Consider the following 15,173-nt stretch of genomic DNA (forward strand, 5'->3'; position numbering starts at 1 on the left):
CCCTGGAGTTATTTACAATTCCTTATCACACCCTCTGAATCTATTGAATGTCCTAGATCTTTCCCCCCACTGGCTCAGCTACCAGACTAGCTCAAGCAGTGTAGGGGAGCCACCCACACCTTCCATGCACCAGTCCAAGGCCCAGGGCATGAGTGCTTTTGGGAGACACTGGATTAGAGGGGGAAGCCTTGGTGTGGGCTGCTTTAGACCTGTAACCTTAGCTGACCCTCAACTCTTCACTGCCTTGAAACCAGGTTCCTTCTGTTCTGCTACATTATTTCTCATCCCAACTGGGTCTATAGTTCCTTAATGCTTTAATTTTTTAAGGGCCGATCATGTGAAATCTAGTAATAATAGCTACCTGTTTTACCTGTTTTGTTTAAGGATGATTTGATTGAAAGCTTTGCTTAATTGAAATATTATTAAAGACTGAATTTACAGGGATTTAGAGGATCCAGCATAGGGCCTCACACATGATAAGCATGCAATAAATCTTCATTCTTATGGTTATAAGCATTCCCTCAAGAAGTGACACATAGTCTGGTAGCCCACGGCTGAACACTCCCAGGACTTCCCTCCCTCTGCCTAGCATCAGATTGACCTCCTCTGGGAAAAGCCCAGACTGCCCCTGCTTGGAGCTTCGGCTGCCTGGTTTCAAATCCAAGCCCACCTGGCCTCCTCCCTGGCCCTGCCTGGTCTGACTTGGACACCCCCACATGGATTTGACACATGGCTAACCAGGCCTGGCTGGGCTTTCCTTGCCCAGAACGCCTGCTTTGCACCCCACTCAAAGGATCAGGCCCCATTCTCCACTTGCTAAGAGTGCACAGTGCCCTCCCTGCTGTGGTGAACCCCAGCATTTCCCCTTTAAAAGACAGGCTGAATCCCGCAGCGAACACCACCCTCAAAGGAGGTACAGCTGTGACTTACGTCCCCCGACTTTAAGGACCTAAGCACTACCTCTTGCTCTCATCCAAATGGCCCTTGGTGTTTGAAAATAACTTAGAGACAGGCTTCAATGCATAGTACTTATTAGTGTTGCCGGGAATTGTGTTTTGAGGCAGGTTTGAGCTCCCAGGGAAAAAGCACCATGATCTTCACAAAAGGATGGATACCAGGGTCAGGGTGGAGCTCCCCCTAGGGGCAGGGAGTGCCGTAGCAGTTGGTGGAGGAGAGCAGACACAGAAGCTTCATCCATATTTGTAATAATTTCTTGATTAAGTTGGGTGGTGTGTGGAGCTTGTCATATTAGTCTTTATATCTTTTTGAATGTGTGAAATATTTTATGATGAAATTGAAATAAGAATGCCATGATATATATTAGTGGTATCTGCCACAGACATCATTGGTGTGTGTACCATGTGTTTGGTGTCCTGGTCTGAATGGACCCTGCCTTTGACTGAGCCAAGAATCCAGCATCTACCCCAGATTAGACTGTAATCTCTAGGTATTTGCATATGAACTGAAACACACACACATTTATATGCATATATACAAATTTATTTCATGTCATAATGTCTTACCACAAAATGCAATGTAGGACATTTTTAAAAAGTAAAATGGGTAATCCTTGTGACAATATTAAAAAAACACTGAGTTATACAGTTTAAAGGGTGAATTTTATGCTATTTGAATTATGTCTCAATAAAACCAAAAAAAAAAAAAACCCCAAACCTGTTGCTATCGAGTCAATTCCAACTCATAGCGACCCTATAGGACAGAGTGAAACTGCCCCATAGGGCTTCCAAGGAGCACCTGGTGAATTTGAACTGCAAATCTTTTGGTTAGCAGCTGTAGCTCTTAACCACTACGCCATCTCAATAAAGCTATTATTAAAAAATCAAATATTTCCAAATAAAACATATTTTTAATTTTTTTTCTTCTGATTATAAAAAATAGTGCACATACATATAAGAAATTGGAAAACATACTAAGGTAGAAAGAAGAAATATATGTACTCATAATAACACTGCCCTAGAGACTGTTGAAGGAGCCCTGGTGGCACAGTGGCTAATGTGCTCGGCTCTTAACCAAAAGTTTGGAGGTTCGAACCCACCAACGGCTCTATAGGAGAAAGATGTGGTAGTCTGTTTCCGTAAAAATTTATAGCCTTGGAAACCCTACGGGGCAGTTCTACTCTGTCTTACAGGGTCACCGTGAGTTGGAATCAGTGCGAAAGCAGTGGGTTCAGTTTGGTTTGGTTTATGGACTGTTAACATTTGGTGATGCTTTCTTCCGTTATCTTTTCACTCCCATGTATGGATTATTTTTATATTGATGAGATCATTTCTGTGTATAAAATTTTATATCTTCCTTCATTTGACATTGTAATATAGCCATTTAAAATGTCGTGAATTCTTTATAGAACGTTTTAATGGCTGCGGAGTGAGCCAGTGTGCGGTTTACAGCTGCACCGCTGTGTGGAAGGGCTCCACTGGGAGGGGCGTACTCCTCCATGAGCGTGCACAGAGCACCCAGATATGGGACCCGGGTTGGCCTTAGGTAGTCACGTAAAACCCTTCATTCCATAGGTGAAAAGTGACGTGCTGATGTTTTAATTTGCCCTTTTTGATTACGGGGATGAACATTTATCCATGTACTTCTTAGGCATTTGTATTTCCTTTGTTATGAATTATCTGTTCATATTCATTTTTTATACTCTTCGTGTTTGTTGTATTTTATACATTACTTTGGTTAATACGATCTGTGTTATTTGTTGTTAGGAATCTTCCTACTTTGTGCTTATATTAATCTCCTGAAAACTCAGTTTTGCTTTTACTTAAAACAGCCTTTTACCCTATGATTTGGTCCTTCGATTTTCAGTTTACGCAGTTCTTCCCTGTTCAGACGCCTGAAAAAGACTCATATTTTCCCCTTGTTTATTATTTCATTTTTCCACTGATCTCTTTACATTAAACTAGTGTATATTTTGATGAATAATATAAGGTGAGGATCTAAATTTTTCTGAACAGTCCTCAGCACAATTTATTGCATAATCTCTCTTTTCCTTAGTGATCTGTAAGGGCTTCTCTGTCCTATATTCAGTTCTTATGTATCTACTCCGATAAAAATATTTTTCTGACTTCTAAATCAACAAAGAGCCCATTCGTTGTATGATTCAAGTGCTGGTCATTTATTATATCTTTTTGTTTCACTGTTAACATTTGTTTAAATTGACCTATTTTTAATGTAATAATTTTAATGTGGACTTATTTTTTTCTTTACACGGTGAACGAAAGCGAACCAGGTACGTGTACAGACTGAGGTGACTGTAGCAAACCCACCACATGTACAGACGACCCAGATACTCTGCATTGTACATAGTAAGCACTTGCATTCACTTTTCAGACGTTAAATTTTTCTCTGTTTATGTTTTTTAGAGTTTGTTATCTCACATACTTTCGGCGTTTCGATTTGATGTAAGAGAAGTTGTCCCTTTTTGTCAAGGTCTCGGGTACACACCTGCAGATTACTACCCTAGTTTGCTTACAAATGTGAGTATTTGAATGTCTTAGTACTGACATTTTCACTGCTGAATGTACCATCAGCAAGAAGGGAAAATGGAAATAGTTCAGCCCTCTAAGAAAGATGTTTAACTTTTCTGTGTTTATTCCTTCTTACCTTGGGTGAATTTATGGCCATATAAGGAAGTAATGTGAGATGGGTGATGGTGAGAAAAAAGAAGGAAACCAGGAGAGGTTGTACTAAATCAATCAATCAACTCATCCCTCCCCCCACCCCCACCGCCCCCCTGTAACACATCTCTTTTATTCACTCAAAGATTTTTGGGAGAAGTTTTCTTAACCAGTGTAAGCTCAGCCTGGCACTGTTGGACAAATCTTATCTTTAAAGTAACCTGATTGGAATTTTATGTTAAAGCAAAGCAAAAAATTCAATAAATAACAACCATATAAATAGTATTAAAAGTATACATCTTAATGTTAAAGCTATGTTCTCTTCTGCCTTAAATTTTAGCCAAATTGAAGAAATTTTAATTTATGACCTTGCTATAACTCTCCTAAAACATGTTATGAGATTTTTAATGTTTATTGACCTCTCTGGCCTTTCGAAAGCTTTATACCTGAAAAACGTTTTCTATAAATAAAGAACTAAATTAAGAAAGAAGAAATAAACTGACTCTAAAGTTAGTTTTTTTTCTTTTTTTAAAGGTGTGATTTTAATGCTTAGGAAATAAATTATCTCTTATTCATTTGCCTAAGTGGGAATGCAAAATGGTAGACTTTAAACGCTAAATATATTAGCGATTGTGACATGGCACTGCTTTCGTTTCACTCAGACAAAATAAAACACATGGAGAGGGCTGGGGGAGGGAATCTCAACAGAAATATCACCTACACCAGGAAAAATAGGACTGATGTAATCCTGTTTGCAGTGTGAGTTGACCTGCCACTGATATTGTTTTACAGATGGTTTCATCATTAGTGTCTGAACTCAGAGAGAATCATCTTAATGGATTTAACACTCAGAGGCGGTAGGTGTTAAACAAAACATCCCCCTTCTCAAGTTTCACAATGTATCAGTTAGCTTTTGAGAGAAAAAATTTAGTAATTCTTAGCAAGTGTATGTTTGTAGTTATGGTTCTAGTCTATGTGGAGAGATCATTTTAGTGGAATAGATGGCAAATTGGTGAATTTTTAACAAACTTTTCTTTTTTAAATCCCTGTTCTCTCAACCCTAAACAGCAGTGAACATTCAATGTCTGTCGCGTTCCCATTGAGTATAAGGCCCCACGTAGACGGTCGGACACACCAAAGACAGAGCAGTGCTCAGCCTTGCCCTGGGTCGCTCCCCTGAAGGAGGAGAACGTGCACAGATTCACATGTGTGCCTTCCACGCCTCCTCGCTCCCACACTGCTCAGCCCAGCCCAGCTGTGTAGTGTGTGTGTGTGTGTGTGTGTGGTGCACACAGAGTATTTACAAGGCAGCAGATATTTGATGTGCACATATAACCTATCTTAAGAAACATAAAATTCCAAAACCCAGACTAAACAAATCAAATAGATTCAGACAAATTAAAAAGCAATCAGTCACATTGCAAAATGTTTCTTCACCCTGTGAAAGAATTCACAGTGGTTTTCATTGGTGAGCATTTCGTTTTTAACAGATCGCTAGCTCAGAGAATCTGGAGACCAAGGGAGTTTGTGAATTCTTTGTAAAGCTATCGCCAATTCAACCTCTGTCAGAAATGGTCTTCACCCTCAGCCTTTAGGAATTCTCTGCATCTAACGCTTAAAGCAGAGCCCTGGTGGTGCAGTGGCTAAGAGCTCAGCTGCTAACCAAAAGGTTGGCAGTTTGAATCCACCAGTCGCTTCTTGGAAACCCTATGGGGCAGTTCTACTCTGTCCTATAGGGTTGCTGTGAGTTGGAATGAAGTTGATACCAACGGGTTTTGTTTTGGCTTGGAACCCTTAAACTGAAGTCTATTTGTAGGATAAGTAGAGGGGCTGAGTGCCAAGCAGACAGACTAGGGAGGAGTGGGGTGGAAGGGCTCATCTGTGCTCAGAGGAGAGCGGGGCCTATGCCCAAGGCAAGAAGGGAGAGAGATGTTGTGCATGAACGTATCAGACGGTTATTCCACATGCGCAGAGTACTCAGGAGTGAGAGAAACGACGTTTGGAATGCCAGGGTCACAGGCTGCCTGCTGCTCTGCCTGTGCAGGAGTCATTGCCACGCTTGAAATGGCTGCCTTCCTTAGTCCCTGCAGTGAGCATTCATTGAATTTCTGTTGTGTGCAAGGCACTGTTTATATGACACAGATACAAAGCTACGTAGGATGTGTTCCTCAACCTGCAGGTGCTTGCAGACCACAAAAAGAGATGGCAGAAAATGGACAGGGCAGGGCTGTAACAGGAGGGGTATGAATATCACGGAACTCAATGAGAGAAAACTCGCTAAGTATTCTGCTGAGTGCCTAACACGCTTTGCTAGTGTACATTATTCCGTAACAAAATATACTGTTGTTGCTTGACTCTACAGGAAAAGTATCTAATAAGTAATTCTTCTTATCATTACTTATTGTATACTTTTAACAACAATAAAACAAAAAATCCATTGCTGTCAAGTCAAACCATCAGTTGCTCAAATGAAAGTTGAAGATGAAGCTGAAGAAAAATTAAAACAAGTCCACAAGAGCCAAAGTATGACCTTGAATATATCCCATTTGAATTTACAGACCATCTCAAGAATAGATTTGATTCATTGAACACTGATGACCAGAGACCAGATGAGTTGTAGGATGATATCAAGGACATCATACATAAAGAAAGCAGAAGGTCATTAAAAAGGCAGGAAAGAAAAGACCAAAACGGATGTCAGAAGAGACTGTGAAATTTGCTTTTGAATGTCGAGTAGCCGCAGCAAAAGGAAGAAATGATGAAGTAAAGGGACTGAATAGAAGATTCCAAAGAGTGGCTCAAAATGACAAAGTAAAGTATAATGACATGTGCAAAGACCTGGAGTTAGAAAACCAAAAGGAAAGAACACAGCATTTCTCAAGCCGAGAAAACTGAAGAAAAAAATTCAAGCCTTGAGTCGCAATATCGAAGGATTCTGTGGGCAAAATATTGAATGACATAGGACGCATCAAAAGAAGATGGAAGGAATACACAGAGTCACTGTCCAAAAAGTAGTAGTCAATGTTCAACCATTTCAAGAGGTAGCATATGATCAAAAATTAATGATACTGAAGAATGAAGTCCAAGCTGCACTGAGGACATTGGCAAAAAACAAGCCTTCAGGAATTGACAGAATACTGACTGAGAGGTCTCAACAAACGGGTGCGGCACTGGAAGTGCTCACTCATCTATGCCAAGAATTGTGGAAGTCAGCTACCTGGCCAGCCGACTGGAAGAGATCCGTATTTGTGCCCATTCCAAAATAAGGTGATCCAATAGAATACAGAAATTATTGAACAATATTAGCATTGCGTGCAAGTAAAATATTGCTGAAGATAATTCAAAAATGGTTGCAGCAGTACATCAACAGGCAATGGCCAGAAATTATTAAGCCAGATTCAGAAAAGGACTTGGAACGAGGGATATTATTGTCGACGTCAGATGCATCTTGGCTGAAAGCAGAGAATGCCGGAAAGATGCTTTTCTGTGTTTTATTGACTGTGCAAAGGCATTCGACTGTGTGGATCATAACAAACTATGGATAACATTGTGAAGAACAGGAATTCCAGAACACTTAACTGTGCTCATGAGGAACCTGTACATACACCAAAAGGCAGTTGTTTGAACAGAACAAGGGGATACTGTATGGTTTAAAATCAAGAAAGAGGTGCATCAGGGTTGTATTATGTCACCATACTTATTCAGCCTGTATGCTGAGCAAATAATTCAAGAAGCTGGACTGTATGAAGAAGAACATGGCATCAGGATTGGAGGAAGATTCATTAACAACCTGTGTTATGCAGATGACACAATTTGGCTTGCTGAAAGTGAAGAGGACTTGAAGCACTTACTGATGAAGATCAAAGACTAAAGCTGTAGTATGGATTATACTTCAACATAAAGAAAACAAAAATACTCACAACTGGATGAATAAACAACATCATGATGAATGGGGAAAAGATTGAAATGGTCAAGGATTTCATTTTACTTGGATCCACAATCAGTGCCCATGGAAGCAGCAGTCAGGAAATCAAACATATTGCATTGTACAAATCTGCTGCAAAAAACTTCTTTAAAGTGTTAAAATACAAAGCTGTCACTTTGAGGACTAAGGTGCGCCTTACCCAAGCCATGGTATTTTCAATTGCCTCATATGCCGGTGAAATCTGGACAATGAATAAGGAAGACTGAAGAAGAATTGCTGCCTTTGAATTATGGTGTTTGTGAAGAATATTGAGTATACCATGGACTTCCTAAAGAACGAACAAGTCTGTCTTGGAATAAGTACAGCCAGAATGATTCTTAAAAGATAGGGTGACAAGACTTTGTTTTATGTACTTTGGACATGTTATCTGGAGGGACCAGTCCCTGGAGGAAGACATCATGCTTGGTAAAGTAGAGGATGAGTGAAAAAGAGGAAGTCCCTAAAGCTAGCAAGCAGCCATCTAAGATGCATCAATTGGTCTCAACCCACCTGGAGCAAAGGAGAATGAAGAACACCAAAGACACAAGGAAAATAAGAGCCCAAGAGATAGACAGGGACACATAAACCAGAGACTCCATCAGCCTGAGACCAAAAGAACTAGACAGTGCTCGGCTACCACCAATGACTGCTCTGACAGGGAACACAACAGAGAATCCCTGATGGAACAGGAGAAAAGTGGGATGCAGAACTGAAATTCTAGTAAAAAGACCAGACTTAACAGTCTGACTGAAACTGGAGGGACCCCAGAAGACATGGCCCCTGGACTCTGTTAGCCCAAAACTAAAACCATTCCCGAAGCCAACCCTTCCAAAGATTAAACTGGACTATAAGACATAAAATGATACTGCTGAGGAGTGTGCTTCTTAGCTCAAGTAGACACATGAGACTGTGTGGGCAGCTCCTGTCCAGAGGCGAGATGAGACAGCAGAGGGGGACAGGAGCTGGTTGGATAGACATGGGAAATACTGGGTGGAGAGGAGGAGTGTGCTGTCACATTGTAGGGAGAGCAACTAGGGTTACATAACAATGTGTGTATAAGTTTTTATATGAGAAACTGACTTGAGTTATAAACTTTCACTTAAACCACAATAAAAAAAAAAAAAAAGGAAGACACTCAACAAGATGGACTGACATTAGTGGCTGCAACAATGGGCTCAAACATAGCAAGGATTGTGAGGATGGCGCAGAAGCGGGCAGTGTTTTGTTTTGGTGTACGCAGGGTCGTTATGGCTCCATACTGACTCAATGACACCTAACAACAACAATATAATGTGTTTTGGTCTATGTAAGTTTAAAATGCTTATATGTAGTTATACCTATCAATACCTCCCAAGATGGTATGGCTAACACATATTGAGTACTCACACTGTGCCAAGTGCTTTACATACAAGACAAATGTAACATTCAAAGGAAATGTAAGAAATTGGTGGTATTTTAGCCCCATTTACGGGAAAAAATAATAATAATTTCTCCAAGGTCGTAGAGCTAATATTTGGCAGCATCAAGTTTAGACTGAGACCTGTCTGACTTCAGAGTGTGCATTCTTAATCATTGCCTTTTATGTCATGTTTAGGAAGTCCTTCTCTACTCCAGGGCTGTGGTGATGTACTGATCAAGAGCTCTGGCTGCTAAACAAAAGGTCAGCAGTTCGAATCCATCAGGCACTCCTTAGAAACCCTATGGTGCAGTTCTGCTCTGTCCTATAGGGTTGCTATGAATCGGAATCGACTTGACGGCAAGGGTTTTTTTTATAGAGGTATTTATTTATGCTTGCTTTATCTAGCACTTTTAAGGTACCACGTCCTAGGTATAAAATATTATTTTTTCTGAAAATTTAAAATGTGACTATAGATCTGCAGAAACACCATTTATTGAATAATCAAGCCATTTTTCACCCTCTGATTTGAAATGCCACTTTTGTCTTGTTAAATCCTTCTGTATTCTTGGACTCGCTCTTCTGTTTCACTGAGCTGATTGCTTCTGTTACACTGCAATACTGATTTAATTGTCTGGTAGGGTAAGTTTTTTCCTCAGAAATTTTATTTTTTGACAATTTCCTGATTTTTATTCTGTATTTGTTTTTCCTGCTGAACTTTAAGATCATTTTGTGAAATATTTAGATGGAAATTATACTAAATACATAGCTTAATTTGGGGATAATGACATCCTTATACTGTATAATTTTTCTGTCCAAGAACACGATCTGATTAACAGGTATTATAAATCAAAGATGAGTACCATATTGTTGTTGTATGCTGTCGAGTCAACTCCGACTCATACAGACAGACTAGAGCTGCCCCATAGAGTTTCCTAGGCTGCAGTCTTTACAGGATCAGATAATCAATTCTTTTCCCCCGCAGAACCACTGGTGGGTTCAAACCACTGGCCTTTTGGTTACCATAGTATGAATTAAAAAATTTGAAACTTAAGTATAATGAAATGAAAATTAAAAGCAAGAATGGTAAAATGTTAACATTCTTGGGTGTGAATAATGAGTGTTTGAGTATATGAACATCTGTTATAGTATTCCCTATGCTTTTCCAAATCTTTGAGTATTTTTTAATAAAGAATTTAATTATAAATATAGTAAAACTCACAAGTATATACATTTAGATAAAACTGACTTTCTGATTTTAGAAAAAGGAAGAAATCCCTGGTTGACAGAATTAGAGCGAGAACCCAAAGCCAGAGAGTGAGGTTGAAGTTCATTCTGCAGCAGCCCAGAATGTAGTGGATCCACAGGGAGGCCCTAGCTGTTCAGGACTGGGGTCCTAACCTCAAGCAGGAACAGGAGAGGGGACATGGGCTTTATCTTCAGACGCAGAGCTTAAATTTTTTCATCAAATCTCAGTCCATAAAAAGCTGTCATCTCCGAAAATGTCACTAAAAGAACCAACGAATGCTCAGAGAGGCAGTAGAATGCTGCTCTGGATGGTGAACTCCAAGCTCATTCCATGATTAAGTGTTTGCTCCTGATTTCTCCCGTACGTTACGGTAACCCCAAGCCAAGTAACCAGCATAAAACCAGGACTGGTAGAAACCTTGGGACCTTACAGAAGCTAACACAGACTGCTGTTCAGGGACACTTCCAGAACTTGTGGTACATAGGACTCCAACAGGGACAAAAATACTGAGCAGGATTTAACAATTTAAAAAATTACAAACAATGCGAGGAAACTAGATAATATGAAGAAATGCAGGTAATAGAACAATTGAAAAGAGAATATAAAATAAGTAACTAAATGACTTATTTTATAATGACTCGAGAGTTTCTTAAAAGGAACATAAACTATAATGAAATATCAAGTCGCTCCGGAAAAGAAAAACAACAGGAAAGTTCCAAAAAGTATGCGATAGAACTTAATAAAAATAGAGTAAGTGAAGTTCATAAAACTAATAAACACAGCTGAAGAGAGAATTTGTGAAGTGGAAGATGGAAAGGAACCAGAATATAGCACCAAGAGATAAGATGGAGCATATGAAAGAGAAGTCAAGAGACGTGAGAGATAAAATGACACACTCCAACAAATCTAAGAAGAGCTTCATACGGAGATAATAGCGAATATGAGAGAGAGACATTCAAAGAAACAATCCAGGGACTCCAAAGAAACAATAGCTGAAAAATTTCCAGAACCGAATAAAGACATGAGGCCTCAGATCAAACACATCCTAGCAAACACAGAAGATCTGGACAACAAAGAGAAATTTTCTGACAACCAGGAAGAAAACATATTACTCACAAAGGAATGTCTATTAGATTTTTAACAGACTTTTCACCAACTTAAATATAGTTCTAGACAATGGAATAAATATCTTCATAGAGGTGAGGAAATGTGACAGTCATCTTGAATTTCCATTATCAGCTAAACTATTCAGGAATGAGAGTGAAAGAAAACCTGAGAGAATTTACTATTCACAAACTCCTTCTGAAAGAATTTCTTCCTTTCAGAAGAAGAAGAAAGTAAATCCTGAAGGAGGGAATAGGATGTCAGAAGCAGTAATGAGAGGGGGAAATGGTAAATCCAAATAAGCACAGGCTATTAAAAAAAATAATTATGACTGTGAGGGAATATTATAAATAAATTAGAACTGAAATACTGGATAATAACCTGAGAAATGATAGGCTGATTCTCAGAGTTAAAATGTCTTTATAATATTTGTGAAGTGAATATAAAATGTTGTGAAGAAACAAGTTCCTGTTAAAAGGTTAAAAGTAAGCACCTCAAGAATAGAAGTAGAATATGTAACTTCCAAACTTTAGATAGAAATAAAAGGAATAAAGGAAGGAAATACTTGAAAGGCAGGAAAAGTAAAAAAAGAAAGAAAAAAAAGCAAGTAAAACCATCGTAAATTAAACACAAAATAAGGTGGTCAAAACAAACCCAGTGCCATTGAGTCGATTCCGACTCATAGTAGAACTGCCCCATAGAGTTTCCAAGGAGCGCCTGGCGGATTCGAACTGCGGACCCTTTGGTTAGCAACCATAGCACTTAACCACTCTGCCACCAGGGTTTCCAAATAAGGTGGTAGAATTGTCCAAATACAGCAGTTATCACAAAAATTTAAATGGATTTGGCACAGCTGTTAAAAAGATAGAGTTTCTTGGATTGGATTTAGAAAAAAAAGCTAGCTAATACTGTTTAGAGTCACCTAAGTACTGTTTAAAGAGTCACCTAAAACATGGTAAAAAGGATTCAAAGTAATGATATGGAAAAGTATATGACAGGCAGAATACTAATGAAACAAAACTCGTATAACAATATTAACATTATACAAAATAACTTTAAAGAAAAAAAAACAGTATTAGAATCAAAGTGTTATTAGTTAATAAAGACAATAATTGTGAACCTTTGTTAGGTTAACTCAGAAACATAAGGTGGATATTGACAGAGCTATAAGACTTTGTAAAACCATGATGGAGGATCTTGATGTAGCTCAGAAATTCTTAGATTATCCAAAAAATTAATAAGGATATAGAATATGGGAATGAATTAATTAACAGCTGTCATCTAATGGAAATATATCAAACCTGTACCCCCAAATCAGCCCTGGTGTCGCAGTGGTTAAGCACTCAAGCTGCTAACCAAAAGGTCGGTGCTTCAAACCCTCCAGCCTCTCCAAGGAAGAAAGATGTGGCAGTCTGCTTCTGTAAAGATTTACAGTCTTGGAAATCCTGTGGGACCATTTTACTCTTCTCAACAGCAGTGGGTTTGGTTTTTGGTTTCTTTATAGGGTCAGTGTGAGTCGGAATCTACTTAACGTAAATGGGCTTTATACCCCCAATTAGAGCGTTTGGTTTCTCTTGAAGCACACATACAACATTTGCCAAGCCTGGCTAAATTTTAGGCCACAGACGAAGCCTCAACAGAGCTTAAAGAGTTGATATCATACTGTTTACACTTTCTGACCACAGCACAATACAATTACAAATCAGTTACAAAAGAGCCCCCTTCACCAGTCAACATGTGAAGAATGTAAGAAACAAAACAGGAACACCCAAATAATTCACAAAGTCAAAGAAGAAATTGTAAAGGAAATGATGAAATGCTTAGACCTGAATGACAGTGAAATTACTGCACATCAAAACTTATGTGATGCAGCTAAGAAAGAATGCCAACCTATGTTAATCATCTAACATTCAACCCAAAGAGTTAGAAAACAACAGCAGGGTAAACACAAAGAAAAACACAGAGAAGAATAGAACCAGAAATTAATTGAATAAAATACAAAAAACAATAGAGAAAATCACCAAGCAAAAAAAACTGATTCTTAGTAAAATTAACAAAAATTTAAAGAGACAGAAATTTCTGGTCAATAAAAAGAGAAGGTACATGAAAAAAGAGATACAAGAAAAGTTAAAATCATAATATAATTAACAACTTTATACAAATATATTTGAAAACATAGGCAAAATTCATAATTAGTAAATATATCCATGGTACTTGAATTGACCTATACCAATAAAATTTTTTTCATCAGAAAATTACCTTTCTTCTCCCCACAAAAAATATCAGGTGCAGGGAGTTTCCAAAATGAGTTTCACCAATTCCACATGCAGTAGTCCAAGAATGGGGGAAACAAAAGAAAAAGCTATTTTATTGGGCTAGCGTTAATTGATACTAAAATGAAACAAGGACAGTACAAGAAAAGAAAATTATAGGCTATTAAAAATTTTGAATCTACATACAAAAGTGCCACCTAGGGACTTTGCAAATCATATGTAAACTTTACCTCAAAAAATAAATAACTACTAAACTCTAGTTAATTGTATGAAAACTGAAGGATTTAATTGATGCGTACTGGTGTCTGCAGCTTACTTTCTGAAGTGCATCAAAAAAAATAGAATGGTATGATAAGCTGAATTATGGCCCTCAAATATATCCACGTTCTAACCCCTGGAAAACTCATTGCCAGCGAGTTGATTCTGACTCAGCTGTCCTATAGAGCAGAGTAGAACTGCCCCATAGGGTTTCCAAGGAGCGCCTGGTGGATTTGAACTGCTGACCTTCCGATTAGCTACAACGAGCTACAGCTGCTAACCATAAAGGTCGGCAGTTTGCATCCACCAGCCACTTCCTGGAAACCCTACAGGGCAGTTCTGCTCTGCCCTGTAGGATCGCTATGAGTCAGAATCAACTCAACAGCGACAGCTTTTTTTTTTTTTTTTTTTTCTCCTAAACCCCTGGAACCCGTGAGTTTTATCTTATGTGGCTAGTAAAATTTTACAGATGTGATTATCGTGGACCATCCAGGTGAACCCTAAATATAATCATAGGTATCCTTATAAGGAGATGTAAGACAAATGAAGGCACTGTGACAATGGACACAAGATGCTACTCTGGCATTGATGGAGGAAGGGCACACCAGCCATGGGATGCAGCTCTAGAAGCTGGAAAAGGCAAGGAAATGGCTGTTTCTTAGAGCCTCCAGAGGAAGTATGGCCTTCCTGACACCTTGATTTCAGCCCAGTGAAACTGACTTCCAATTTCGGACCTCTGGAATTGTAAGAGAATAAACATGTGTTGGTTTAAGCCACCGATTTTGTGGTAATTTGTTACAGTGACAATAGCAAACTAATACAGATGGATTGATGGATGGATATAAGGATGACTAATTGGATAGACATGATAAAGCAAATATAGCAAAATGTTACTTGGGGAATCTAGTGTTGACTATATGGATATTCACTGTATGAGTCTTAGTTTCCCTGAAATGCTCCTTAAGAAAGTGAAAAGACAAGCCTCAGACTAGGAGAAAATATTAACAATACCTATGTCTAACAAATAATTGGTATCTAGAATTTGTAAAGAAATCTTAAAACTCTACAAAAAGAGGAGATGCACCTCAACTAAAATTAAAGAAAAGATTAGGACACTTGCCAAAAGAACATGTATGAGTGCCCATTAGCACATCAAAAGATGCTTGGTACGTTTAGTTATCAGGAAAATGCAAACGCAAAATCAAATATGATACCAGTGTACACTCCTTCTAATACATCAAATTAAAACACTGACATTAGCATGTGTTAGAGAGGGTGTGGAACACCGAACCTC

The 15,173-nt window shown here is 38.6% G+C and overlaps 1 protein-coding gene across 1 annotated transcript in view; it reads left to right on the plus strand.

Moving 5' to 3' along the window:
• The window catches only part of FANCC (FA complementation group C), a 305,107-nt gene that overhangs the window by 209,298 nt on the left and 80,636 nt on the right, over positions 1–15,173 (plus strand). Inside the window, exons 5-6 of the mRNA XM_003407365.4 lie at positions 3,381–3,494; positions 4,428–4,492. Coding sequence (XP_003407413.1) covers positions 3,381–3,494; positions 4,428–4,492 — 179 coding nt within the window. The remainder of the gene's footprint in view (positions 1–3,380; positions 3,495–4,427; positions 4,493–15,173) is intronic.

The sequence above is a fragment of the Loxodonta africana genome, chromosome 9, assembly GCF_030014295.1.
Source record: "Loxodonta africana isolate mLoxAfr1 chromosome 9, mLoxAfr1.hap2, whole genome shotgun sequence".
NCBI lineage: Eukaryota > Metazoa > Chordata > Mammalia > Proboscidea > Elephantidae > Loxodonta > Loxodonta africana.